The sequence below is a fragment of the Nomia melanderi genome, chromosome 11 (assembly GCF_051020985.1).
Source record: "Nomia melanderi isolate GNS246 chromosome 11, iyNomMela1, whole genome shotgun sequence".
NCBI lineage: Eukaryota > Metazoa > Arthropoda > Insecta > Hymenoptera > Halictidae > Nomia > Nomia melanderi.
Window position 1 is genome coordinate 12,038,773 of NC_135009.1, and position 25,201 is coordinate 12,063,973.

General features: G+C 34.0%; 8 protein-coding genes across 26 annotated transcripts in view; 4 read left to right on the top strand and 4 right to left on the bottom strand.

Moving 5' to 3' along the window:
- LOC116430680 (nucleoredoxin) overlaps positions 1–8,483 on the top strand; it is a 25,832-nt gene extending 17,349 nt beyond the window's left edge. Inside the window, exons 2-7 of the mRNA XM_031985149.2 lie at positions 4,185–4,454; positions 5,079–5,179; positions 5,406–5,601; positions 6,228–6,318; positions 6,402–6,538; positions 6,975–8,483. Coding sequence (XP_031841009.1) covers positions 4,185–4,454; positions 5,079–5,179; positions 5,406–5,601; positions 6,228–6,318; positions 6,402–6,538; positions 6,975–7,202 — 1,023 coding nt within the window. The 3' untranslated portion in view covers positions 7,203–8,483. The remainder of the gene's footprint in view (positions 1–4,184; positions 4,455–5,078; positions 5,180–5,405; positions 5,602–6,227; positions 6,319–6,401; positions 6,539–6,974) is intronic.
- Positions 7,742–11,121, bottom strand: Cdc45 (cell division cycle protein 45). Its single transcript, XM_031985049.2, has 9 exons — positions 10,743–11,121; positions 10,260–10,412; positions 9,977–10,186; positions 9,738–9,899; positions 9,415–9,656; positions 8,995–9,331; positions 8,511–8,905; positions 8,359–8,435; positions 7,742–8,286 (listed from the first exon to the last, which is right to left on the bottom strand). The coding sequence occupies exons 1-9, from the start codon at positions 10,791–10,793 to the stop codon at positions 8,222–8,224; spliced, it is 1,692 nt and encodes a 563-aa protein (XP_031840909.1). The 5' UTR covers positions 10,794–11,121; the 3' UTR covers positions 7,742–8,221.
- A 181-nt stretch (positions 11,122–11,302) lies between these two features.
- On the top strand, positions 11,303–13,902 carry Nop60B (dyskerin pseudouridine synthase 1 Nop60B). The gene is made up of 8 exons (XM_076372080.1): positions 11,303–11,433; positions 11,785–11,909; positions 11,996–12,328; positions 12,401–12,811; positions 12,895–13,015; positions 13,128–13,366; positions 13,452–13,688; positions 13,754–13,902. The coding sequence occupies exons 1-8, from the start codon at positions 11,421–11,423 to the stop codon at positions 13,829–13,831; spliced, it is 1,557 nt and encodes a 518-aa protein (XP_076228195.1). The 5' UTR covers positions 11,303–11,420; the 3' UTR covers positions 13,832–13,902.
- A 735-nt stretch (positions 13,903–14,637) lies between these two features.
- Rpn11 (regulatory particle non-ATPase 11) lies at positions 14,638–16,448 on the bottom strand. Its single transcript, XM_031985137.2, has 6 exons — positions 16,301–16,448; positions 16,000–16,122; positions 15,631–15,780; positions 15,288–15,551; positions 14,938–15,204; positions 14,638–14,861 (listed from the first exon to the last, which is right to left on the bottom strand). Exons 2-6 carry the CDS (start codon positions 16,090–16,092, stop codon positions 14,700–14,702), a joined length of 936 nt encoding a protein of 311 aa, XP_031840997.1. The 5' UTR covers positions 16,093–16,122; positions 16,301–16,448; the 3' UTR covers positions 14,638–14,699.
- Positions 16,412–17,373, top strand: LOC116430668 (COX assembly mitochondrial protein homolog). Its single transcript, XM_031985138.2, has 3 exons — positions 16,412–16,560; positions 16,822–16,923; positions 17,014–17,373. Exons 1-3 carry the CDS (start codon positions 16,497–16,499, stop codon positions 17,220–17,222), a joined length of 375 nt encoding a protein of 124 aa, XP_031840998.1. The 5' UTR covers positions 16,412–16,496; the 3' UTR covers positions 17,223–17,373.
- On the bottom strand, positions 17,320–19,315 carry Tsen2 (tRNA splicing endonuclease subunit 2). 2 transcript variants are annotated; one of them, XM_031985136.2, is made up of 5 exons: positions 19,142–19,315; positions 18,835–19,025; positions 17,923–18,760; positions 17,666–17,826; positions 17,320–17,581 (listed from the first exon to the last, which is right to left on the bottom strand). In XM_031985136.2, the coding sequence occupies exons 2-5, from the start codon at positions 19,000–19,002 to the stop codon at positions 17,417–17,419; spliced, it is 1,332 nt and encodes a 443-aa protein (XP_031840996.1). In that variant the 5' UTR covers positions 19,003–19,025; positions 19,142–19,315; the 3' UTR covers positions 17,320–17,416. The 2 variants fall into 2 exon arrangements, with proteins under 2 accessions (XP_031840996.1, XP_031840994.1); XM_031985134.2 differs by having other exon boundaries at positions 17,321–17,581; positions 18,835–19,315.
- A 242-nt stretch (positions 19,316–19,557) lies between these two features.
- dare (NADPH:adrenodoxin oxidoreductase, mitochondrial) lies at positions 19,558–24,304 on the bottom strand. 18 transcript variants are annotated; one of them, XM_031985058.2, is made up of 6 exons: positions 24,016–24,303; positions 21,112–21,247; positions 20,995–21,051; positions 20,833–20,900; positions 20,546–20,761; positions 19,558–20,468 (listed from the first exon to the last, which is right to left on the bottom strand). In XM_031985058.2, the coding sequence occupies exons 2-6, from the start codon at positions 21,164–21,166 to the stop codon at positions 19,641–19,643; spliced, it is 1,224 nt and encodes a 407-aa protein (XP_031840918.1). In that variant the 5' UTR covers positions 21,167–21,247; positions 24,016–24,303; the 3' UTR covers positions 19,558–19,640. The 18 variants fall into 18 exon arrangements, 12 of the variants coding, with proteins under 12 accessions (XP_031840918.1, XP_031840921.1, XP_031840919.1 ...); XM_031985061.2 differs by lacking the exon at positions 24,016–24,303 and adding an exon at positions 21,492–21,578; XM_031985059.1 differs by lacking the exon at positions 24,016–24,303 and adding an exon at positions 21,436–21,578.
- Positions 24,305–24,752: 448 nt separating this feature from the next.
- Positions 24,753–25,201, top strand: part of LOC116430669 (protein obstructor-E) — a 119,507-nt gene continuing 119,058 nt past the window's right edge. Inside the window, exon 1 of the mRNA XM_076371852.1 lies at positions 24,753–24,889. Coding sequence (XP_076227967.1) covers positions 24,850–24,889 — 40 coding nt within the window. The 5' untranslated portion in view covers positions 24,753–24,849. The remainder of the gene's footprint in view (positions 24,890–25,201) is intronic.

Genomic DNA, 25,201 nt, shown 5'->3' on the forward strand with positions numbered 1-25,201 from the left:
TTCTCTTGATGATTTTCAGTCTGCCAATGAAACTCGATCGTTCGATTTTAGGACGATAAATTGAACAACACGTTTCCTGTATCACTGACAGTGTCCTGGAAGCATTGTAATCATTTCGCAATATATCGACCGATGGATTTAATTAGTTACACACGAAATGTCTCCAGCAATTAAAACACGGTCTCGCATTTCATTAAATATCCCGATATGGAAGTATTCGACAATGCGCCTGTTGTTCCAATCTCTTTTGTTCAATCTCCACCGCAGTAATTATGGATTCTATGGGCATTCAGTGTTCCGATCATTTTCTCGTGAGCGTGATGTATTTCCCGGTGCCGCCCGCGAAAATCGATAATCGCCTGCTCAGCGGCTGGAAAAAATTAATTTAAGTCTAATCGAGCGTCGCCCCGAACGAGCTCGTAATTATCGATCAGACGGAATTTATCGGCGGCTGACAGTACTTTGCTCGGTTAGTTCGGATCTCTTGTTACCATAGACACCGTGGAACCCTTTCTTTTCATGTGAAATTTGAAGAATACATTTGTCTCCGAAGGTAGTTCATTTTCTACATCCCCTAAGTTCTTGGTTCATTGTCCGATCATCAATTGACATTTCTACTCGCAGCGGTACTTGTTAACCTTTTAGTCGAAAGTTCTTTACTAGGAACATTCGACATTTTCGATTTCGATTCAAGACAAATTATCCCCATTTTACACGATTTGTTCGATCTACCGTAACTATCTCAATTTTCTGTGCTCCTATAGGTAGAGTATACTTGTTTCTCAAAGTAACTTGTGAGAAAGATACGTAAATTGGGAAACCAAGCTGTTTTATTTCGACGTTTTACACTGATGCATAGTAACCCCTTGTACTCGAGAGCTGACTCTCAGTCACCATTTCATTTGTTACAGCAAAGTTATAAAGTCAGATGTTTTAAGTTTTGTACAATGCAGTGTGTTAAATATTGAATAAAATATCTCCGTTCTCGATAAGTGAGTTCCAAAAATATTGTCCATGTCTCATCGGGAAACGAAGCTTTCCAGTGAAAAACTTCCGAGAGCAAAGGGTTAATATTACATGCAAACCTTTATAATCCTAGCAAATCAAGTGGTAACTAAGAGTCGCCTCCAAGTGCAACGAACCAAGACAATCCCATAACATTCTATACACTTTCCGCAATCACTCGATGACTTCGATACAACAGAAACAATCACGCCACAGAGTCAACCAGAAACTAACCTCAATAAAAATCTCCAACTTCCTGCTCGTCTCTAACCAAACGTTCCTCGCAGTTTCCCTTATTTCCAAATCACACGAAACTCCAACGAGCCCCAAAACAAACCCTCGTTAGACCCGAAGGAACATCTCCCAACCTCCCCATACCTTCCGTCTAGGCGCACTTGAACCGACAGAAACCCATTGCTCGTCCGAAAGAGGACACGCCACTCGAAAGCTGAAGAAGAAAACAAGAGAAACACTCGGATATTAGGAAAGTCGGAAGTTCCAAGCAAAGGGGTCGCCCGACAAAGAGGAGCAGCGAGCCGGTCTAAAATTTCGAGAAACGGAAGCGCGGCAGACGAAGAAGAAGGTTGCCCGGCGGGCCTGGTCACCGAGCGTCTTCATCCCGCCGAAGACTGCAAGAAGTCCGAGGGGCGGAGGGGAAGTCTCGACGGGGATAAGCGTCGTTCTCCTTTATCGTCGGAACAGAAGCTTCTCCCCGGTTTTCCCCTATCGTCTGTTTCCACGGTTGATACCACTGTGCAGCCTGCTAGAAGAGACGCCAGGAGACGAGACGGTACTTATTATCGGCGGACTCCTCCATTCCCGATCATTTTACCGGGAAGAACAGCGTCCGTGGCCCTCCTACGGGGTTTTCCGCTGGAAAGCCCGGCAATGCTCCGGTCGCCATTCAGACGAGCCGTTGAAAGGGTTGATTGCTTATCTAGGAAGAAACGGAAATCCAGCGGCGTCCTTGCTTAAACCGGTCCCCCCGTTCCGCGTCCGGTGTTTCCGTGTGCACACGCCGGTTGCGTATCGCCGTCCTTATCATCTCCAGCGGCGCGCTGGAAAGCTTTCTACTTTCAGTTTCTAGTATCGCGCTCTCGAAAACCCTTCCCTTCCCTTCCGCGGCCGGTCCGCCCCTCTCCGGGGGCAGGAGCCTCTTCCGCCGCCTGTAATCATGCAGCTGGCCAGGGGCGGAGGGATAGCACTCATTGTCAGCAGACATTACTCCCCCTAGGACACTCGTTGCGCCCTTTTTGCCGCGGTTGAATTTCGTATCGCGGAGGGTGGAAGGATAACGGAAGATACAGAGGCGCGTGTACGTGCCTCGAATTACTTAGCCGACACGCGAGATACTCACTTATCCGGCGGTAGTCTCGTCACGTCTCGCGGTATTGATGGCTCTACGTTTTCCTCGTTCCTTTCGGCGGTTTCCTTGGGCTTTTCCCGTTGGTCCTCCTGCTGGTCTTTTCCGACGGACTTGGGGTCGTTGTAGCTGCTCGTGGCGGATTTGTTCGATTGTAATGAGGATAAAGTACTTTTGTTCCGAAGGTTTTGTTGTAACACTGGAACTACCGTACCGGTCGAAATGTTTCGATTTTTTTTGGCAGTTATTGATATCTTCGAAGCATTGAATGTTCGAAATGATTCTGAAAATAGTTTCGTTTCAGTACTATGACGAGTGTCTGAAGGAACTGGAAATAATCTATTGTTACAATTTTTATAGGAATTGCGTATTAATCGTGTTAAATGCTCGGTAGTTCTAGTGTTAGGGATTCCTTCGCTTGGAGTATGGCGTTAACTTTGCACCAGCGTTTCCCAACGTGGGGCAATTCGATTTTTAACGCTGCATTTACGGACGTTTGTTCTATACTTTATTCTATTGTTCCTAGATAACTAAAGGTTCGTTTATATAAATTGTGAAGATTATAGCTTCAAAACCGAAGTATTGCAATGCGTATTCGCATAATTGAACGAGTCAAAATCGACTCAAACTGTTACTGAATAATGTTTAGAAAATTCAATATCAGTGTTAAGAGCGATTTGAAATATTACTTTATATATTTCGCAATATTTAGGCAGGTGAACGGAATAGCGAAAAGAATGTAATAAATAATATTAAGAATATTATAATATAATTTTAGAAAGTCTTAGGTGGGCATGGCATAAAAAGGTTGGGAAACACTGCTTTAGACGATCGATGGGGATATGATCACTCAACATTAAAACTACCGAATAGGTCTAAATGACTTCGTGAATCCTTCTCTTATAATTATTTAAGAGACAACGAATGCTTCTCTGAGAAAGTATTGAAGAAATTGATTTAGTAACATGCAAAGTGAGTCGTTATACTCTCAGAGTTTCTATAGACAAATTTAACACTAGAACAACCAAGAGTGAAACCATTTCCAAATTTGATACTCTAAGAATGCAGCTATTAAGATCTCAATTGCCTTATGATTCATTTCGGGCATTACTAAATCAATTTCTTCAATAATTCCGCAGAGAAGCATCTGTTACCTTTTCAATAATTCAGGAAGAAGAAAGGAACAGGTCAATTTGATCCATCCGGTAGTTCCGTTAAAAAGTTCACTTCGAAAGTTCCAGTTGCAAGATTGGAAGATTAAGAGATTGAGCTGCAATTTCCGCGCAGCTTTAACCCTTTGAACTCTGTAGGCTCCAATACTGCACCAGTTATAATATTAAATACTTTAATGAATCTCAAAGAAACTACCCTAAAATTATCAGATTCCCCGCACATCCGAATCTTGTACTAACAAGGAAAATAAAAGATCGAAGGAGTGCTATAGCATTTCTAATTTTCGCTGGGAATACTATAAAAATTAGTTGCAGTTGCCGATAGATCGCAAGGCAACCTGGAGTGCCAAGGGTTAAAGTTGCGTATCAAAACGATTGATACGCTCCGACGTTCCAATTTATTATTCATATTTCCCGCACTTCCCGTTGATTCCGGTGCTTTGATATCAAGACTCTCCGGCCGACAAAGTTCAGGGCCCTCCGACGCAAGTAATCCCGATCGATTAAAAGCGAAGCGTCCAGGGGGGGCTGTGAATATTGATGGAGGATCCTCGAAGATCAATGCTCGGATACCCTTGCAGGCGATCGAGTATCACATTTTCATATCTTTCGCTTCACGTTTTCTTCGGCGACCGTTTTTGCAGACGAGGCTGACTCGGAGGTATCGGATAAAGGCCGGTGTGCCGACTTTAATTTTATTGGACGGCACGAACGGCTCGGTGGTGACCCGCGGGGGTGTCGAACGGACCATCGGCGATCCCAACGGGGCTGAATTCCCCTGGAGGCCCCCGCATCCGAAGGCAGCGCTCGAGGATGGACCATTATTACCGTGCGGCGCACGCGACACCAACGAGCCCATGCTGCACGAGGAGCTGCGCCATTGCTTCAAGGGTGTCTACTTTAGCGCACACTGGGTATATCGATTTCTTGTTCGAACTAATTTTTCAGGCCGAGGATCCGGGGTAGCGTGGTTTCCCGTGGAACTTGGGAATAACGGGTATCATGTGAAAATCAACCCTTTGCACTGGACAATATTTTCCATTGAAAATATTCATTACTTTCTGACTAAATATTAACGATATTTTTCGCAACACGATCGATTATCTTCTGTAAATTAAGAGACAGAACTATTTTACTTCGATGTTTCATGTGTTGATACGTTACACAAGGTTTAATATTGAATTGAAAATTTTATAAGTTTGAAATTAAGGCGCCCCTCGAGTGCAAAGGGTTAAAATACACAAAACGAAAGAAATATTAACACTATTTCTACCGAAGGTGTCGACACTTTCCGAAATTTTAACTTGCAATTCTTTTCTCAGTTTAATAATTTTTCACCGATTGAATTTTTGACATTTCCTGTAGTTAATGTTATAATCGTTATTGGTCAAGTCGGAGGTCAGTTCAGAATATACGACTAAGGTTGGAAAATAGTTTTATGTCGAAAATTCGACAGGTGTCGAATTTATTATTATAACAGTATTTCATTTATTATTATAACAGTATTTCTTATTTAGTATTATTTTTTGTTCCGTTAGTGCCCCCCCTGCAAAGCATTCACACCGCAGCTCGTGGACACGTATCAGCGAATCAGGGAGAGGAGCCACGACTTCGAGGTGATCTTCGTGAGTTCAGATAGGTAACATAATTCTCTGCATTATTCTTCTCGTTATTCTAATTGGTTGGACGTCTAAATGTATTGTAACTATTGAAATGTACTCCCTGTGTATCGCGGTGGAAACTGATAAACGTGCATGTGAAAAGAAAATGCGAAGCAAGTATAAGGGCAAATTTTGCTGAACCGTGCACTGAATTAATTCGTTCCTAACGATCAATTTTTATTGAAACATAATTTCTGTTCCCAGGAGTGAAGAGTCTTATAACGTTTATATTGAATCGATGCCTTGGTTGAGGATACCTTTTAGTCAAGAGGAAAGACGACGAAAATTAGCGAGGGCCCTCGACGTACAAGCAATACCAACTTTAGTGATACTCGATCCCCGGGATAATATTATAACTTTAGACGGTCGGGCGGAATTGATCGAGGATCCCGAAGGGCTGGTAGATAAAAACTTCCTTGAATTTCAATATTCTTAAGAAATTTGTTTGCCGCTCCTGAAGTTTCAAATTGAATAATCTTCGGTGGAGTGGGCTTCGGTTTTATTTTTCGTTTCGCTTTTCAACCGTTCCTCCGGCTCCTCATTAAAACTGTTTACCTCGGGATAGAAACTTCTTAAATTATTCGAAAATTTATATACTTTTATTCATTGACACGTTAAGCGCCATGAGAATCTTGGCCGTTTAGAGTCATTCCTTTGTAGCAGAGAAAAGCAGGGATGATTATTAATTATTTGATGTTGCAATTCTTGCAGTATTGTCAACTTCGTTGCGTTAACTTTGCCCTATGATTTGTTCCTGAATTGTGATCGATACAACTTTGTCATTAATAATTTATTGGAAAGAGAAAAATTGCATATCCTGTGTCCACCTTTGCTCTGAAATATAATAATTGATAGGGGGAAAATAATATATCATTTGAACTCAGAAGAATTGAGCAATATTTATGTTTGTTAAATTCTGTTTAAAATCTTCACCGCGAGTCATCGGTGACTAACATGACGCTTAACGCGTTAAAATTATTTTTACCCTTGATATCGTTCGGATAATTTTCTCCGTTCGTTATGTAGAATTTCCCGTGGACCAGCCGCTTGGTGAATATCTTAACAGAAAAATACGCTACTTCGTTGCACGATGCACCGGCAATAATACTATTCGTAGGTAAGTCTGTCCGAAACAATTTCCTAATTTGTTCCTTCTTCTCTCGACTATAACGATGACAATAAACGATGATATTCCGACAGAAGGCGATGACTGCGAGATTCAATTCGCGGAGGGTGTATTATTGCCTTCCGCACAAGCGTACAGGAAAGATAGACCTGACTATGATCCAAATTATGATGATCCAGATGATATTTTGCAATTTTATATAGCGTTAGATGTGAGTATTAATTTATGTTACTGAATAATACATTTGTATATAAATGTATTCCATGTTTAACCCCTTGGCGTACCATTTACTTTCGCTACCAAGCTCGTGTAACGTTTTGCCATCGACAATCCGGAAGAAATGCAGCACAATTTTCCATTCTACTTGAAGTGGAAATTTCATTTGAATATAGTAAATTGATAATAGCAAAATAGTTGTTTGCTTCAAAATGTTAAATTAGTCATTGCACGGCAACGGGTTAATAACTGAAATATAAATGATTCACGAACATTTCACTTTGTAACATTTTTGTAAAGCTAATTGCATTCATCGACCAAGTAGATACATTTCCCTTTTGTTCTCGTTCTAACGTACACGCGAGTACAACCAGTAGAATCGATATGTAAAAGAACAGTGCCACTGTAAAGTTAAACAATCTTTGTCAAAGGGTGAAACGTCAGACATCCTCCGGGAATTCGTTGGACTAGACGATGCTGTGCCTCTTCTAACGGCGATCGACATACCTCGAGGAGTATACGTCGTGATGGAGGACGGCGCCGAGATTACTGTGGATTCTGTACAACAATTCGTAGACGGGTTTCGTAACGATAAATTGCCGATAAACAAAATAACCACGGTTCACAAAACTGACAAAAGCGACCACGTTTCTACTTGAACATCCGCGCGAACCGGCGGATAAGTTTTATACAAATTATTGAAGACCATACGCGAAGGAAGGAGCAGTTAGGTTTTTAAGTGGTCATTATACAACCACAGAATAAAGAAACCCCAAACCTCTCTTCTCAATCCTATCTCTGTGATACCATTGCTCCTTTGAGTAGAAAGGATATCCCGCGCAGAACCGCGCATTGTACTCGTACACCCCTTGTGGACGTAACCAAAAGACATGTATTATATATACCATAGTCAATAAAAATTGAGCGAATTGTATTTTCAAGTGTACACATGCGCACGGATATGTTTAATATATTATGTATAATGTATTACTTAATGAACGCCAAATGTGAACATGTCGAATGTATCTCGAGAGATACAAAGTGCTCATCCATCCTGTCCCCCCGTACAGGCAAATAGTCACTGATTTCGTAAAATCTCGTGTCTTAAGATTTAACATAACTTTTGCAAGGTGAAGAATAAATATCTATAACAAAAAAAAAAACAAACAAACAAAAATGGAAGAAATTCATTGAAATCTTTTTATTTCACGCATTCAGTTATTTTCATATAAAAAGTATATCTATTGTCATTTCTTTTACATTATACGTTGTACCGATCGATCGACTGGTCAACGAACTTCGAAACTACGGTTCGTACGTTGAATATATTTTCGCCTCGTCTCGTTTCTGATTCGTCTTATCGATACGATCGGTGTTTTCGATCAGCCGTTTCGTACATGAACAAACGTTTTACAATATTCGTTGAAATAACTGCACTTTATACAAATATCTACAGCATGATTAAAGCTACGTGTCATTAAAGGTAAAATGGATATTACTAACTCGAGTCTGTCGAAGAGTTACAGTATGTCACCAGAAATAAAGCATATTGAATTGATCCCGTCACTGTATTTAAAAAAAGAAACGTTGCTGTCACTATTCGTACTAGTTTATCTACAAAATAAATAATAGCCGGAGAATTCTTATTTTCATACATCAAATGAATCGCTAAAAAGCTTCACGCTAGGAGAGCTGCCAAAGCGTCCATAAATTTTGTCCTTTCTTCGATTTTCAGTCTTATTACTGGAACAGAAGCATTTCCTTTTAATCGGAAGCATTCACGGTGAAATCAGCAAATTATCAAACAATGCTTACTTGTAGTGTCAAAGTAGTCTGCTTCTATATAAGAATTTGTATTTTTAGCTGCTTGTTCGAAGGCTCTTCCAAATAGACTGTAATAAATGAACATTATTGTAATTAAATGGTATATATATTTATGATCCACTGATAATTTATTGAATATCTACCTTCTTGGTTGATCTTCACACACCGGTGGTATGCCAACCATTAGACACGTACCATCCTGCGCGTCGTATACTGAGGAGACCACAAGCGGCCATTCTGGTGCTCTTCTAAGCTTCGAGGAATCAACATAAGCTTTTAAAATGAATTGAGCGAACATCAATAATGGATGTGGATGCGCGAACACCTGACTATCGACGCTCCCCTCAGGTATGATTATATAAAGAAACGAGCCAGCGCTTCTGATCTGTTTCATTTGTAAAATACCCTGGGCAGTTTTAAAAATGCTACTAAGCATAACTTTCGCTTTCTCTATTCCGCTTTCTAGAATGTCTTTCTTAGTGCGCGATAAACAATCCAAAGCATCTAAAAAGCAGCTCTGTGGTAATTTCTCTTTCGACTACAAAACCAAAACATTCACATGAAAAACAATTCAATATTACTAATATATAATGCCTAATGAATGATGTATATTAATTCTTCACTTACAGAAGATTCCAATAACGCCAGCATAGCGTAAACTATGTCTGAAGCACAGTACTTAAACCTATAACCGTATTGAAGAGTAAAACTTGTTCCGATAATAGTGTCTACTTTATATTTTCCTGCTAACTTTTCGATCATTTGTCGAAATTCTTGTCTAAGCGAGAGATCCATGGCGGAAAATCGTTGCTTCGATTGCGCTAAAGGTAAACCCATTTCTGCTAGGAGTTCCTTTAATCTTTGCTCTCCTCTGATCGACCATAATTTTAATGAGACAGCAGTTGGCACTGAATGTTTTAGGCTAGCTTCTACAGTCCAGTGTCGATATAAGGCAAGCGAAAGACTACAATTTATGTAAGGAATAATATAATGCAGAAATTTGGTAATTAAACGTGATTCGGAAGAAGGTACTATTTGAAAGGATACTCTTTGTCATAAGTAATTCGAATTGTACTTTGCTGCTGTTGTTGCTGTTTCTCGGTTTCACCTCCTTGCTTATGAGTTAATCTAGATACATGAGAGTGAAGAGATCCCTCTTCGAGAACGCTCAATCGTGATTCTACCTTACCAAGTATAGCCTGCTCTGTGGAGCTTACTATAGCCCACCAGAGCATATCCAAATTGTCTTTTGACATGCTCCATGCCATTTCAAAAACGAGCATTGCACTCTGAAAGAATAAAGAGTATAATGAAATGAACAATATTTACTACAATTGTATTTAACTTGTCAAATATCTGTTACAACATACTGATTTGCCATAATAACTGTACTGTGTATAATTGAATAGAATAGTTGCTCTATTTTCAGCCCATTTTCTTCGTTCCGCTCTCTTGATGATATCTTCTTCATTCAATCTTCGCCTCTTCGTTTGGGATTCTTCATTTTCTAAATCATCGTCATCTTCGTCAGACTAAACATAACATATTCTTTTATTGTTAGGATGTTTATGCTATGTTAGTGTTATCATGTTAAGGTGAAGAAATTTACAGAATCATCCCTAAAGACTTCATTATATTCTGGAATCTCATCATCTTCCTCAGGTTTACCAAGTATACGAACTTGATCTTCTGAATATATATTACATAAATCATAAGGCCTATGGCTATCAAGAATATAAAATATCACAGATTCTGCAGGTTGCAATAATTCCACTAAGTCCAAAGTCCCACCACAATTTATAAAAATAACATTTTTTATCTAGGAGAGTAACAATTATCAATCATTAATTCTATTAGACAAGAATATATATGTTTCTTCATATTTTCATTACCTCCTCACAATTTTCTTCAAAAGCATGAACCATATCCTGAATACCTTGGACAGGCACAAGAGTATATATCATGTTATCATTTTTAAAAAGCTGTTGCAAAATTCTGCATGCACAAATGGCATCAACATCAAAGTTAACAAGTAATAAGCATCTCTATAAAAGAAGAATATATATTATTTAATATAAGTTACAATATATTATCTCATTAAAGAATGTAATCGCAGTAACATTACTTTCTTTGCTTAATGTCAACAATATGTTTGAAATTTTATACAAAGTAATGTAACGTATGTGTGTTTGTAACTTATTAGTGAAATAATTCAAACACTATTAACAAAACACAACAATGATTTACAAGTAATTTCCAAATGTAATTACATTGTTCAAAATAAAAAAATAACAATGAAAACTAAAAGTATTTAACCTAGATAAATAAAACAGGTTAATGAACTTTTGGAAAACGAGTTTGAAAATGTTACTCACGTCATCTCTTACTAATCGATAAAATCCTCTTTCTAAGTTCTCCACAAACATTTTGCAGTAATTTTCGACATGGGAATATTTTTTATATTTACTTCTTTCAATCCACTTTACTGCTACTGGACGCTAACGTGCTATTCACAGGACTAAATGTATAACAATACACTGCTAAACAAGCAGAAAGTACTGCAACTGCCCAATTACGAACAATCATCACACAATTTTATAATATGTCCGAGATAATTAATTTAACCATGTCACTTTCCATGCAAAGTGTATATAAAATTGCATTGTTAGAACTTCTGATATAAGTATTAAACGTCTTGAGAATTGGAGGGAAATTGCAGTTGAATTTGAAAATAGCCTATGCCTGAGGAATACTCAAGATGGACTACAAATTTATGTATTTATGCGGACAAAAATTATATTTTCTCAGTTTTATTTTGTGCTATACTTGTAGTATTTAATTGTTTCCTGCAATTACCTTACAATATTACGTGAAATCAATACTATTAAAAATTTTTATCTTTCTTTTGGTATTATTCAAATATTCATGTTGTATAGTAGATCTATATTGTATGTTATTCATGGAATTAAACCACAGAAAGACGCAGACGCTCCCGCGTGTTTGGTATCTTAACCGTTTATTGGAGTGCACGTGTTGATTCTCTTTACATAAAAATGGCAGAAAGTGGTAATTATCATGAAATTAATTTGTTTATTATGTTTTTTAGTGTAGTGTTTACCGCTCTGTACTATTTAATATTACTCAAGACATTTATTTTACACATAAAAATTTAAGAAAACATTTTCTTTCTGATATAAGTATCACTGAAATTCGTAGCGGTAGACACGTGTTTCTATGTCTAGTTAGAGTCCCGATTAATGATACTACTTTAAGTACAACATGCTGTACGCGTTTTATGGGCTTACATTACATTAAAATTATTTTTCCACGTGTGCACATGACTAGTATGGCCCGTTATTTATGTTGACGATTGAAAGGAACATAGTTCATAGGTTAATTTTTGTTTCTGTTGTGTAGATAAAAGTAAGAAGAAAAATAAGAAGAAGTCACTTGGGGAGATGCAAGTGGCAATGAAGTGTGAAGTAGAACCTTCCAATGTGGTTGTTAAGCTTGAATATAAGGATTGGCCTCTTTTGTTCAAGGTATGCGACAAATATAAATTTATGTTAGAATAAATATTATTGTATTTTTTGTGAAGTGATTAAAAATAAGTTTATTGTTATTTCAGAATTTTAATAAACTGCTCACTAGAACAAAACATTTTACTCCTTTAACCAGTGGTTCAACGCCATTACATCGTAATTTATCCGAGTATATAAAATCTGGATGCATTAATCTCGATAAACCATGCAATCCATCTTCACACGAAGTTGTGGCATGGATAAAGAGGATTTTAAAAGTAGAAAAGACGGGTCATTCTGGTACATTAGATCCTAAAGTATCTGGTTGTTTAATAGTATGCATTGATAGAGCAACCCGGTTAGCTAAATCGCAGCAATCTGCTGGCAAAGAATACGTTGCAGTTTTTAAATTACACTCTGCTCCTGAAAGCTTACAGAAGGTAATAATATTTACTACACAGAAACTGTTTGTATCCGTAGAAGAAACTAATTTTATGTAACAAATAATATAGGTGAGTCAAGCACTAGAAAAATTGCGTGGTGCATTATTTCAAAGGCCGCCGCTTATATCTGCGGTCAAGCGTCAACTTCGCGTCAGAACAGTCTATGACAGTTGGTTCATTGACTATGATGAAGAACGAAATATGGGAGTATTCAAAGTTAGTTGTGAGGCTGGTTCTTACATTAGAACTATCTGTGTTCACCTTGGCCTCTTCTTAGGCACTGGTTGTCAAATGCAAGAACTCCGTAGAAACCGTTCAGGAGTACAATCTGAAAAAGATGGAATGGTTACCATGCATGATATACTAGATGCTCAGTGGTTGTATGAAAACCATGGGGACGAATCGTATTTAAGGAGAGTGATTAAACCTCTGGAAGCTCTCCTTGTAAATCATAAGAGAATTATCGTGAAAGATAGCGCAGTATGTATTTATTATTCATTTTTCACAATAAAATTTATAGTAGAAAAGCGTATCTTTATAAATCTATGCAACTGTATTGATAGGTAAATGCTATTTGCTATGGGGCTAAAATTATGCTGCCAGGTATACTGATGTATGACGATGGCATAGAATTGAACCAAGAAATTGTAATAGTGACAACTAAAGGCGAAGCTATAGCACTTGGTAAATAGATTTTCAAAGTAATATAGCAATGCCATACATTATTTGTAGCACATTTATGACATTTAATACTTTTACTTTTACAGAATAATTTAATTTTTTTTTATTCTCATAGGGATAGCATTAATGACCTCCCCTACAATGACTGCTTGTGATCATGGTGTAGCTGCCAAAATAAAAAGAGTAATCATGGAAAGGGATGCATATCCAAGAAAATGGGGTTTGGGACCAAAAGCATCTATTAAAAAGCGTATGATTGTTGAAGGAAAGTTAGATAAATATGGAAAACCAAATGAGAATACACCTGCTGATTGGTTATCCAATTATCAAGACTATTCTACAACTGCAATCAAGGTAGTCATTACATGTTCATTTTATTTATTTTATACAAACGTGTGTTCCTACAAAAATAAGTAACTGAAACATCGTTTATTTGAAGACTGAGGAAAATGGAGTTACCGATGCAACTGCAAAGAAACGCAAATGGGAAGAAACAATACCACAAACTGCACCAGAGGTTGCAGTAAAAGAAGAAGAAACCGTCGAAGACCCAGAAACGGTATCACCCAAAGAAAAGAAAAAGGAAAAGAAAGATAAGAAAAAGAAAAAGAAAAAGGATAAGACAGAATCCGAAGCAGAAGAATCTTTAGTAATGAATCCTGAAAGTACAACAGAGGTAAGCTAGTTTATGACTCAAAGTTATAGGAAATAATATATTAATCAATGTCTTTTTTTGTATAGGAAACACCGTCTAAAGAAGAGAAAAAGAAGAAAAAGAAAAAAAAAGACAAAGATCAAGAAGCACCAAGTTCAAGTTGAAAACAATTTGATAAAATATATAATTGTTAATAAAACATAATAATCTTTCCATAAATTTAGAGAAGAAATAAGTGATCTCGTTTAAAGAAAAATTCTACAGAAAGTGAATCTGATTTTACAAGATTTAATTTGTAGAAAAGAATTCATCTTCTCTAACATATATTTTCCACTGTATTAAGTTAAAGAGAATATTTTATATGTCTGTAAACTTGTACAGATCGTAAATCAAACTATTTACATTTAGTAACTATTTTGATTACGCTTGAAAACTTAACTTACAGTAATACTGTATTATTTTTTATAATTGGCAAAATAAGAATGAAATAAATATTACTGTTAGACGTTAAGTTTTATACATTTCATGCTGAAGGTGTGTATATTGATACAAAACTTTGTATCGATACATGTATATAGTGAATGAACTCCATTTGCAAATCATCAAAATACTTTGAAAATATAATAAAATATTCCTATATAACCTTAGTATATTATTATTTTTAATATCCAATAATGTGCAACGTGGAACACTTGAATTCTATATCATTTACATTATTATTTTATACTAGCGCAGTTATTTCAGACATGTATATATTTTATTGTAGCAAATGTTAAATTATATATGTCTGAATGCTGTGAAATTTTACATATATTTGAAATAAAGTATATATATATATATATATGTATGTACCTATATAGTATCTATGTTTTAATCTATCCAATTTAAAAAAATATACTAAAAACGTAAAAAAAATAGCAAAGCCTTTATATATTCCATCCATCATTTTTGGGTACAGATTATGAACACGTACAGTTTAAAAAGATGTATATATTTTCAATAATATATTGCAAATGGTGTTTTAAGAAATAGTTATTTGAATACAACGGTATCGAGCATAGCTCCCAAACACTGAACAATGTTTGTAGCCATAAGTGTGTCCACTTTTTCTTCTAAATGTCGTTTTGGATCTTGTTTACCCACATTCTTTATAGCTAACTGTTCAGGTGTCATTTTTTCTTCGTCTTCTAATGCCTACAAATAGAAATTTTCAAATTATTAAATATATTCAAGAACTTTAATTCTCAATATATATATTAATACACTTTACCTTGTTATAATTCTTGGCAAGTTCAAGCATTTCAGAGACAATATTTTCATTGAGTCTACTATGTTCAGAATATTCAGCAAGTGTCAAACCATCCATCCATGTTTTCTTGTGTAGATTTAATAACATTTTCTGTTCTAATTCATTTTTGCGATAATTGATGCTAATGCTATAATAATGACGGTTTAAGCCATGAATTAAAGCTTGAACAGAAGGTTTCTGTAGGTGACCTAAATTGGAAGTAGTTTGACGTGGTTCTTGTCCCAAAACCTGTAATTTTGTGTCATATTCATACATATTCTTAAATTAAAATGAAATATTAATTTTTTTATATTTTAGATATAAGTACTTACCATCATATTTGGATTAATTAATCTAAATGCATCGATAACAACTTTTCCTTTCACAGACTGTATAGGATCAATAACAACAGCCACAGCTCTTTCACTGAGAGCTTCAAAAGACTGTTGGGTATTAATATCTACACCAGAAAGCCAGCAACCAAAACCTGGATGAGAATGGTACCATCCTACAACCATTTCTGGTCTACCAGTTTGTTTAAGCATGTCTAACATTTTTGCTTGAAATACTGGATCAACTGCTTCTACGCTAACTCCCTAAAGGCATATAAAAAATATATGCAATGATAAACATATATTATTAACTACTTTCATACAGAAGAATTCTCATTCTTACAGTTCCTGTCTGAGGCATAGCAAATACATCAATGACACGAACAGTATAGTCATCAACAAATTCTCCAAGCATCAAACCCATCACCTCCATAGGTACACCAGCACGTCCATGTTTAAGCATTTTTAAAAGTGCTAACGATGATATGTATACCTGACAATATTAAGATAAAAGTACATTAACAATTCCTTAATTAATTACTACATGATCTGTTATGTTGTTTCATTGTGCAGAATTTTCACTTTATGTTCCAATGCCATTATCTAATAGACAAATAGTCGGTTTTAATTCATTTCTTTTATGGATATTTTTGAAAATAAGGAAATAAATACCAATATGGTTTAATACATAGAAATAATTAATTATTTTTACCTGCTCAGCGGTGTCAACAACCGGAGCATCTGAAGGTGGAGGTCCTTGATTTACACCTGGCATACATCCGCCTAATCTTAGAAGTCGATCCATATTTAAATGGTTTTTGTTCTTCAAACGTTTCTGAAAATATTACAAATATATATAATCGTAGATCAAGAACAAAAATTACATTAGTTACTGAATTAAACGTTTACATTTAGGATACATAAGCCTTCGCTAAGGTTAAGTTTACTTCTTGCACGTCAGAAAAGGATTATATCATTTTATAAATATAAATTATATTGTTTCTTTCGCTTACCTATTATATTGTATCACTCGAAGTAAATAATACAATTTATTATAATTGTACAGTGTCAAACAAGTTTTGTCTACGCTTTCCCATGCAGCGTATTGACAACTCTCAAATGTGCACACTCATGAGCGCGGCCTCTGAAAACTGACTACCATTATATACGTATAGACTTTTCCAATCAAGGCAGTGAGTACGTGAAGTTATGAAAGATAATGTACAGCGTACAGTAATTTCTCCGAAATTAGCCGGAGGTCCACACGGTTTAGGTAAATTTAAGAAATTAGTATTTAAGATACGTTAGCGATAAGTATTAATGTGTAAAACAAAAATAATATAAAATTTACTTTACAATAGAATGAGGTTATGAAGCTAGAATGCGAGTACTGGTGAATGTCTTTATCAAAACAGAAGTTTATTAAAGTTGAAATATTTCAAAATTGTATTATTTTATTTTTTAACAATGCAATAAAATGTGTTTTCATGTGAAGAATTATTGATATGTTCTTGCCTTCTTTTATGTCTTATAGGTGATCCAGATGATACTTCATTGAGAAAAGTAGAAAAAGATGTTCTTATAACACAATTAATGCGGGATAAGGCAAAGGAAAACTGTCATGAAGTGGTTGAAGGTAATATTGTACTTCAAAATTGTTATTATTATATATATATATCTATTAAACATGTTATGTAATAACATTTTCTATGTACTTGATTTATAGAATTCTCAAAGTGTTGTGTGGATAATAGCTTTTTAATGGTCGTTAGATGTAGAAAGCAAAATTCTGCTTTAAAATCATGCTTGGTAAAATGGTTCAATGATGAAAAGTTTAAAGAAGAATGTACACAAGAATATTTAAATGATAGAAGAGAGTATCGATTAACTGGTATCCCCAAGAAATCAAGACAGAAAAAATTACCATCCTCATAAATTTTACTCTGTTTTAATGAATGTTAATTTAGAAATGTATTGCAATTGTAAAAAAATGAATAATTAATGATTTTTTTGTAAAGTACTGTATCTTATTTAATGAAATAACCAGGATTTTTATATTAAAAATATATTTCACAGTTACAATGTATTTGTAATTATCTTTTAATTTAATGAATATGTTACATATACTGTTACCAAGAATCATAATCCACATCATCTTCATCTTTATTATTTTTTGGATTCCATCTCCTCCATAATAGTTCTCTTACAGAAAATTCTGATAAAGTATCTACACTGAGTAAGTTAGAAGTTTGCAAAACCGAAGATGGCCATAATACTTGAGCAAATAATATTTCCTAGATTGAGAATATAAAATATAATTCACGACATTTTTTTATATAACAAAGAAATAAACAAAGTAAATAGTGTAAATTAATTACCTTTGCAGCAGTCTCTGACAATCGTTCGAGTCCTAATAAATTATTCCATGTTGGTTTATGCATAGACTTACTCTCATCTCTTACTAATGTATCTCCATCTAAAACATCCACTATTACAATGTATGATGCATGATAAAATGGTGGTCCTTGTTTATACAACACTGAAATATTTTAAAACTTATGGTTTATAAATATGTTTATCATTTAATTTTTGATTTAATTAAATAAATAATAGAATATACTGTGTTGATACTAACAAAAGTCTCCACCATATTTTATTCCTGGCTTCACAACCCATCCTTTGCTTCGAAAATAGTGGTATACAACATATTTTTGTACAAAATTTTTATCAGCTTTGCAAAACAAATGCCAAGAACTATCAATGTCTAACAAATTACCATCAAAGTCTATTAGATTTAAACATCCTAAACCATACAAAAGGAAAAACGTTTCTTCGTATGTAAGGTGAAGAGTTTCTTGTACAGGAAAACTTTCGTTTTCAACTTTAGGTTTTATTTCCTTTAAATAAGTTTCAACTTCTGAGTCACTGTCTGGCAAGACAAGTAATTTACCTTGAACATCTGTATTATTATCAGTAGCACACAGATTGTCCTCTTTAAAATTGAAGGCTTTTAAATAATAAGAATCATCTTTCTCCTCAGTTTCAGTACAATCTTTACTATTGCTTTCGTTAATACTTTTGTTTGCAATGATACATATGTCATCTTCTTTTGTTGAATCATGACTTATTTGATTCATTTCTATTTCTTTATCATGTGATTTATCTTCTTTTTGATTTTTGTTAGAAGAACTAAAATTAGTATCTATTTCAATTATGTCAGGTGTACTTTCTATTTCTAAACTTTCTAAAGAATTTTCTTCGTCTTCAAGATCTACAATATTAGTGCATTCACTTTTGTTTTCATCTGAATTTATATATTTACTATTATTAAGTCCCACACTGAGTTCATTGAATTGTTGTAACCATTCTTGTCTACGCGTCCACTGCCTATTCTTTATTACAGGAGGTGCTCCATATCGTGCTTTTCCAAATGAAGGGAAACCACGAGATAATGAACCTTTGCCAAAATATCCCTGAACAAAAAAATTAATAATTTCAATGAAATGTATACTTATATATAAAACATGTAATGATAATTTGTGATTACCATAGAATGTACTGCAGTGATCTCATTTGGATCAATTATACATGATCCTACTTCTGTAAGGTGAGCAGTGTATGTTACCCATTCATTTTTATCACCCAACACAATTGGAAACAGTGGTTGTTCTTTTATTTTAACTCTTCGTTTCTTTTTCGGTTCTCGTAAATTCATGTTGTTTTTAATAAAATGTGATTCTAAACAATTTTTAATTCTTTTGCATTTAATGTAATACTTTCATGGAACCTTAATTAAGGTTTTATTTTATATTTACACATTATTAGCTCTTAAAATAATATGAAACATTACTAACTGATAGAATCTAATTATAATTGTTCTTTATTTCAAAATAAAAGTTTCATATGAAATCTGGCATACATTTCACGGTATGATCTTGACGTTTTTGACTATAAACTCAGCCGAGCGCGTCAAGCAGACGTTTCCCCTTGCCCCTATGCACTATTAAACCAACGACTGACGGCACTAAGCGGTGACAATCTGGTACTATTTGACTAGAAGTTTAAGCAGTCTAGCACTATGTGGCGCCACCAATCTGGAATAAGGAAGTGGGATTTTTAAAAATTATTGTTGTTTTTTATCTTTCTCACTAAGCAGGAGCAGCAGGAATATTGTCTCTAGGATTTTATTTTTCCTTTTCAGAATTCGGAGCAGAGTTAAATATTTTCTTTATATAATAAATCTAAGCGTTATAATTATAATTTTGTTTATTAATGTGCTATAGTATAAACAATAAAAATTGGTACACAGAATTAATTTGTTTTATTCGTTTAATATACATTGTTATGTATTCATTATTTTGAAGCTATTTCTAACATTTCATTAATATCAACTATCTTTTCTCTTGGTTTCCCTAATTTTTTCCCTCTTTCACACTCTACTCTATCAATTTTTTTCCAGTCGTCGTATGACACTGAATATATACCTCTTTGTTCAAGAATTTTGCGTAGTCCTACTGATCCAGGTTTATTTTCTACCCCTGATAGTTCTTTGCTTATCAATGCACCAACATTAAAGGCATTTGTCATTGTTGATAAGATGACACCCACTGGACCTGTTGCAACCCAACCTGCAGCATAAATATTATCCACAACTTTGCCTTCTGCATTTTTAACACAGCCAATTTTGGTATCAAATGGCACTGATTCATCTATTTGTACAGATTTATATCCAATGCTACGAAATGCTAAACCACATGGAATCTTTTCAAATGAACTAGTAGATACTGCAATTTGTTTGTGTAGATTATCTCCTTCAAGCTTGTTTATTGATAGTTTAATGCTATCAACACTATCAGAACCTAAAAATTCTAAAGGACTTCTCAAAAATATTGGATGTAACTCTTTTATGTCGGGCGTTGTATTTGTAGGTGTTTCTTCTACAGACTTTAACATAAGTTCAGTCAGTCTTTTTCGTGGTCTCGCTAAAGTACCAACAACGTCTTTTACACCTTCAAAATCAGCTGCGCGCCAATAAGTTTTACAACCATCTAACTTTATTATTTCGCGTAGTTCAGCGATTGTAAATGCAACTTGTAATGGTCCTCTTCTGCCTACCAATGAAACTTTACGCACTTTACTTTGCGATAACTGTTCCAAGGCAAACGATGTTATATCAGTATTCTGAAACAGTGATTAATCGCATGTAAATTATTAAAGTATATTTTTATGAAAATGTTGATCGAAGATTTAAAATGTACCTTTAATTTGTCTATTGGTGTTAATAGAATTCTTGCAATGTCTATAGCGACATTACCTTGTCCTAGCACAACTGCTTCTTCTACATCTAAATTAAGTTTTAAATTGCTGTCTGCTGGTACTCCATTATACCAACCAACGAATCGTCGACCCGATATCACATTGTTCAAATTTTCTCCAGGTATATTGAGTTCCTTATCCTTTTCTGCGCCATATGTCTAAAATAACGAATTATTAAATATTTGATTTTAAAAATAAATAGAAATATATACATTTTCATTGTTCATACCAACAAAATTGCATGATAAATTTCCTGCAATTGTTTTATAGTAACATCTTTCCCTACATTAACGTTTCCTATAAATTGAAAACGCGGATTAGATGCTGTTTTCTCAAAAGTGTTAATAACATTTTTAACTTCTGGATGATCTGGAGCAACACCAAAACGTACCAAACCAAATGGTACTGGTAATTTTTCCACTATATCCACATGTACATTGCTGGAAGTCTGTACGAAATAATCATTATACTATGAAAATACTGTATTTATACTAAATTTTTTACACACCTTTAATAATTGTTGCGCAGCATAAAATCCTGCAGGACCCGCACCAACAATACATACTTTTGGTACATGTTCAGTTGAAAATAGACGAATATAGCTACTAATTATACCAACTTTCATGACAGTAATTTACATCGACCTAAAAAAATATATTGCAAATTGTTTTGATTTTCTAATTGCTGCTTGTGTATAAACAAAATGAAATTTGTAAAAAGGAGGCAACCAAGAATTGTTACTTTTTAATATAAATAGAACAGTGTTGTTACAATAACAAATATGCAAGAAAAGATACACCATTTAGAAATGTAAAATTATAGTTTATTATACCAAAAATATTGGTACAACAATAGTTGTTTACATGTTATAGAAATATCATGTATTACTTTTCCTCTTTAATTCCACTATTTTCTTGTACCATAGTGGAAACATAATGAATGTATGATTTTATAACCCAATGATTAATATTCGATATTGGATAGAACAGATCACAGTCTACAAAAAGAGAAAGTATAATAGAAACATAGTACAAATATAAACATTTAACTAGAATGTACCAATTATTCTTACCATATAAAAATATTGCAGGAAAAATATGTAAAATAGCATTTTCTGTTCCTTGAATATTAGAAGAAGCAGCTTTAACATCAATTAAGCACTTTAGTATCTTCATATTATAATTGTAGTGTTCCAATGTAATTTTTGAACCAATGTTATTACAAAATTTTAGAGTGATTGAATTAAAAGCACAACTTATTAGATAAAGAAGTCCAACATTAAGATGGGTAAGCAATGAATAACCAATTAATATTAAAGTGTCTCCAGTATTAAGGTTTTGCATTGTATCATAAATTTTGTCAATTATTTTATGACAATCATGAACATCTGTGTATTGAAATGCTAAAACTTTATATCCCGGTTTATTAAGAATTTGTTCTTTTAATTGGCTTACAGTTTTTGCAGAAGGATACTGTGTTTTGTATCCCATATTAATAAGAATATCGTCAACATGGTTTTTCATTTTTAAGATACCATGACGACAGAATCCTGACGAATATACTCTATGGAATATTTTCCCCGAAGAAATTTGTAAATCTTTTGGCAATTCAATGAATTTGAACTATAAACAAAACATTATTTTATTTTGTACTGTAAACAAACTTCAAGTTCGATTAAAAGAGAATATCTTACTTGTAGAATTCTATTAGAAGGGATATCAATTTTTATTTTATTGGAATCACTAAACAAAATTTTTAATTGATCCAATGGTGATAAATGTTGTTGTTTGCAACGTTCATTATAAGATCCAAGTGTTAGCCTTTTACATACGTTAACAGTATTGTATGCTTCCAATTTTGTATTTCCCACAATTTCTCCCGATGTCAATTTTCTTATGTTATAATCCGTGATATATTTGTTGGCAACTATATGTTGAATTCGCTTTATATTATTGAACATCTGATCATTATCTGATTTGAATGTAACAATATTATTCATTATGACCAGACGTTGATGATAATTGAAAAACTTATTACACTCTATAATTGTTTCTATAAATGCAGATGGAATATCACTGTAATTGAACATTGCTTTTTTAGGACGACATTCATAGTATTTTGTAAGCTCTTCCAAATATGGTATCACAACTGGTTGCCCCTTAAAATCTGTGCATACTATGTAAGTCTCTGAATTTCCTTCTTTACTTGTTACCGGTTTTACTATGCTGACTTTATTAAAACAGCAACAAATTAAGTAAATTAAACATACTGAATGACATTCAAAAATAGTGAACATTTTTAATACAAAACTACCCCCAGTACATAAAAGATGCAGGGCAGCTACAGTTTCGCAGAAATGTAAATGTGCTACTATATTCTCCTGTTCTCCAGGGTCATCTACACAGCTTGTACTGCCATCAGCAGTAATCAAGTATATATTGTCATGCGGTTCTGTTGTTTTTAAGAGCTTATTCAAATTTTTTAAATTCATAAGGTTCCCAGTATTGTCTTCTCCAAAGCACCAATGATTTAATGTATGCCTTATGAATCTATCATCGGTAATCATTTCAGACGATGAATAACCTTCGTACCATGGGTTTAATGTTGTAGCAATCCAATCCCATTGAATGTCAGATACATTTGTTTTCAACCAATGATTTAAGGATGCTACAAATGCTCCAGGTGCTTCACACAAATGAACAGACTTAAAGTGTCCATTATTATTATTAATATGAGTTACTGGTACTAGAGGATAAGATGATACTAATTCATAGAACTTACACCATGCCTGAGTTAGAAGTTCTGCTTGAATTTTTTTTCTTAAGTATAGCATAACATTTTTTGCACTGTTTCTATATTGCGTATGCGAATGCCATTCATTAAGGTTAAAATTATTTAACGAATTCTTTACATTATTCAACTCTCTCTTTAGTTTTTGTAGTTGTTCAACTTCCCATATAGGACACGTGAACAATGTTTCTGGTTTAGGTAATGAGTAAGACTCAGTATCTATGAGTGGGAAGCGCTTGTTAAATAAATTATATATATGCTCATCTGTAGTTAAATTGTTGACATGTGAGAAGTTCATAGGTATAATCACAGTTTCTTTTTTATCTAAGACTTGTTTATTAGCTTCCATTGTAGTCATTGAATTGTTTATTTACTAATTACTTTAACCACTAGTTGAAGGAAATGTTGTAAATCACATTTAAGTTTTACATGATATAACAATGTTTTTTCACATAGTATTTAGAACAGGGACTATAAAAGAAACAAAATTAAAATAACGAATATTGTGTTCACTTCTTTCAGAGTTATTCGTTAAGTACTTTTCACAAGGTTAACTTTTCTTATTTAACTATCTTGGCTGTCCCCTCATTTTCTTTTACATTTTTACACATTTATATCTCACCTTTTTGTAACACAGAAATAAAAAGAATGTTCCGATTATACTTTATAAAAGTATTCCTTATTTCAATGGGCAATATAAATTACATTTATAATGTATCATAAACTCAATTCAATTGTCGTAGTACAAAACACAGTATGTACAATGAAAATCTATGTACAATTATATTCTGAGAGAAATAAATAAATTTATTTAAAGTAAATATTACGCTTTGCTCGTGAGATGAGCCCCCGGTCGGCGCAGAGGTAAGAAAGTCTCTCGCTAGGGATTTTGTTTATGGTTTTAATTGGTCATACGTAACCGTATTGACGAATAGCAAATTGGTATTGAAACTGAAATGAAAAAAGATGAAAGCTGACCAATGCGATCGGCATTACTTTCAAAGGTCTTCTCGTGAGCAACGAGGAGTATTAGAGTTTAAATTTATTAAATATTACGAAAGTGATGAAATACTTGCACAAAATATTTCATTATATATCAATGAATTTGCTAATGACAGTTACTTTAAAGGTTATTTTGTAATTTGGAAGAAACTGTTTATTTGTTTAAAAATGAAATTTCATTCGAGCATTCGCTTGAGCAATATCTCTAACACAAGAATCTCTTCTCAAACTTTCATGTTCGATGAAATATTTACCTCATTCAAATATTTCGTTCATTCGCGCTCATTTTTAATCCGTGAAGTAAGAAATCTAAGAAAGAAAATTTCTATATTTTTGATTATCATTTCTATGATTTATAGCGCTGCCATGCAAAACCAGCCTTAGTTGATATAACAGAGCGTAATATGGAAGTGGCGAGGGGTACAAGCACACTCTTTTCATCTTGCAGTTTTATATGCATAGTTCAGCAAGTGCCGCCGTTGTTTATTGTAAAGGTAAGTTGTATGCTTATTTTACTTTCAGTCTCTGTTTTTATTAATGTATTTTTATGTTAATTATTTCTCTATCTTGAGACTAGAATCATTTAAATGAAAAATAAAGAACTATGTTATCCGAATGATTCCATTTTAGTCAGGACATTCAGGATAATTTTTTTAAGATCTCCGATTACTTTTTTGGTTATAGTCTCTATTTTTATTAATATATTTTTATGTTGATTGTTTCTCTGTCTTGAGACTAGAATCATTTAAATAAAAAATAAAGAACTATGTTATCCGAATGATCCGATTTCAGTCAGGACATTTAGG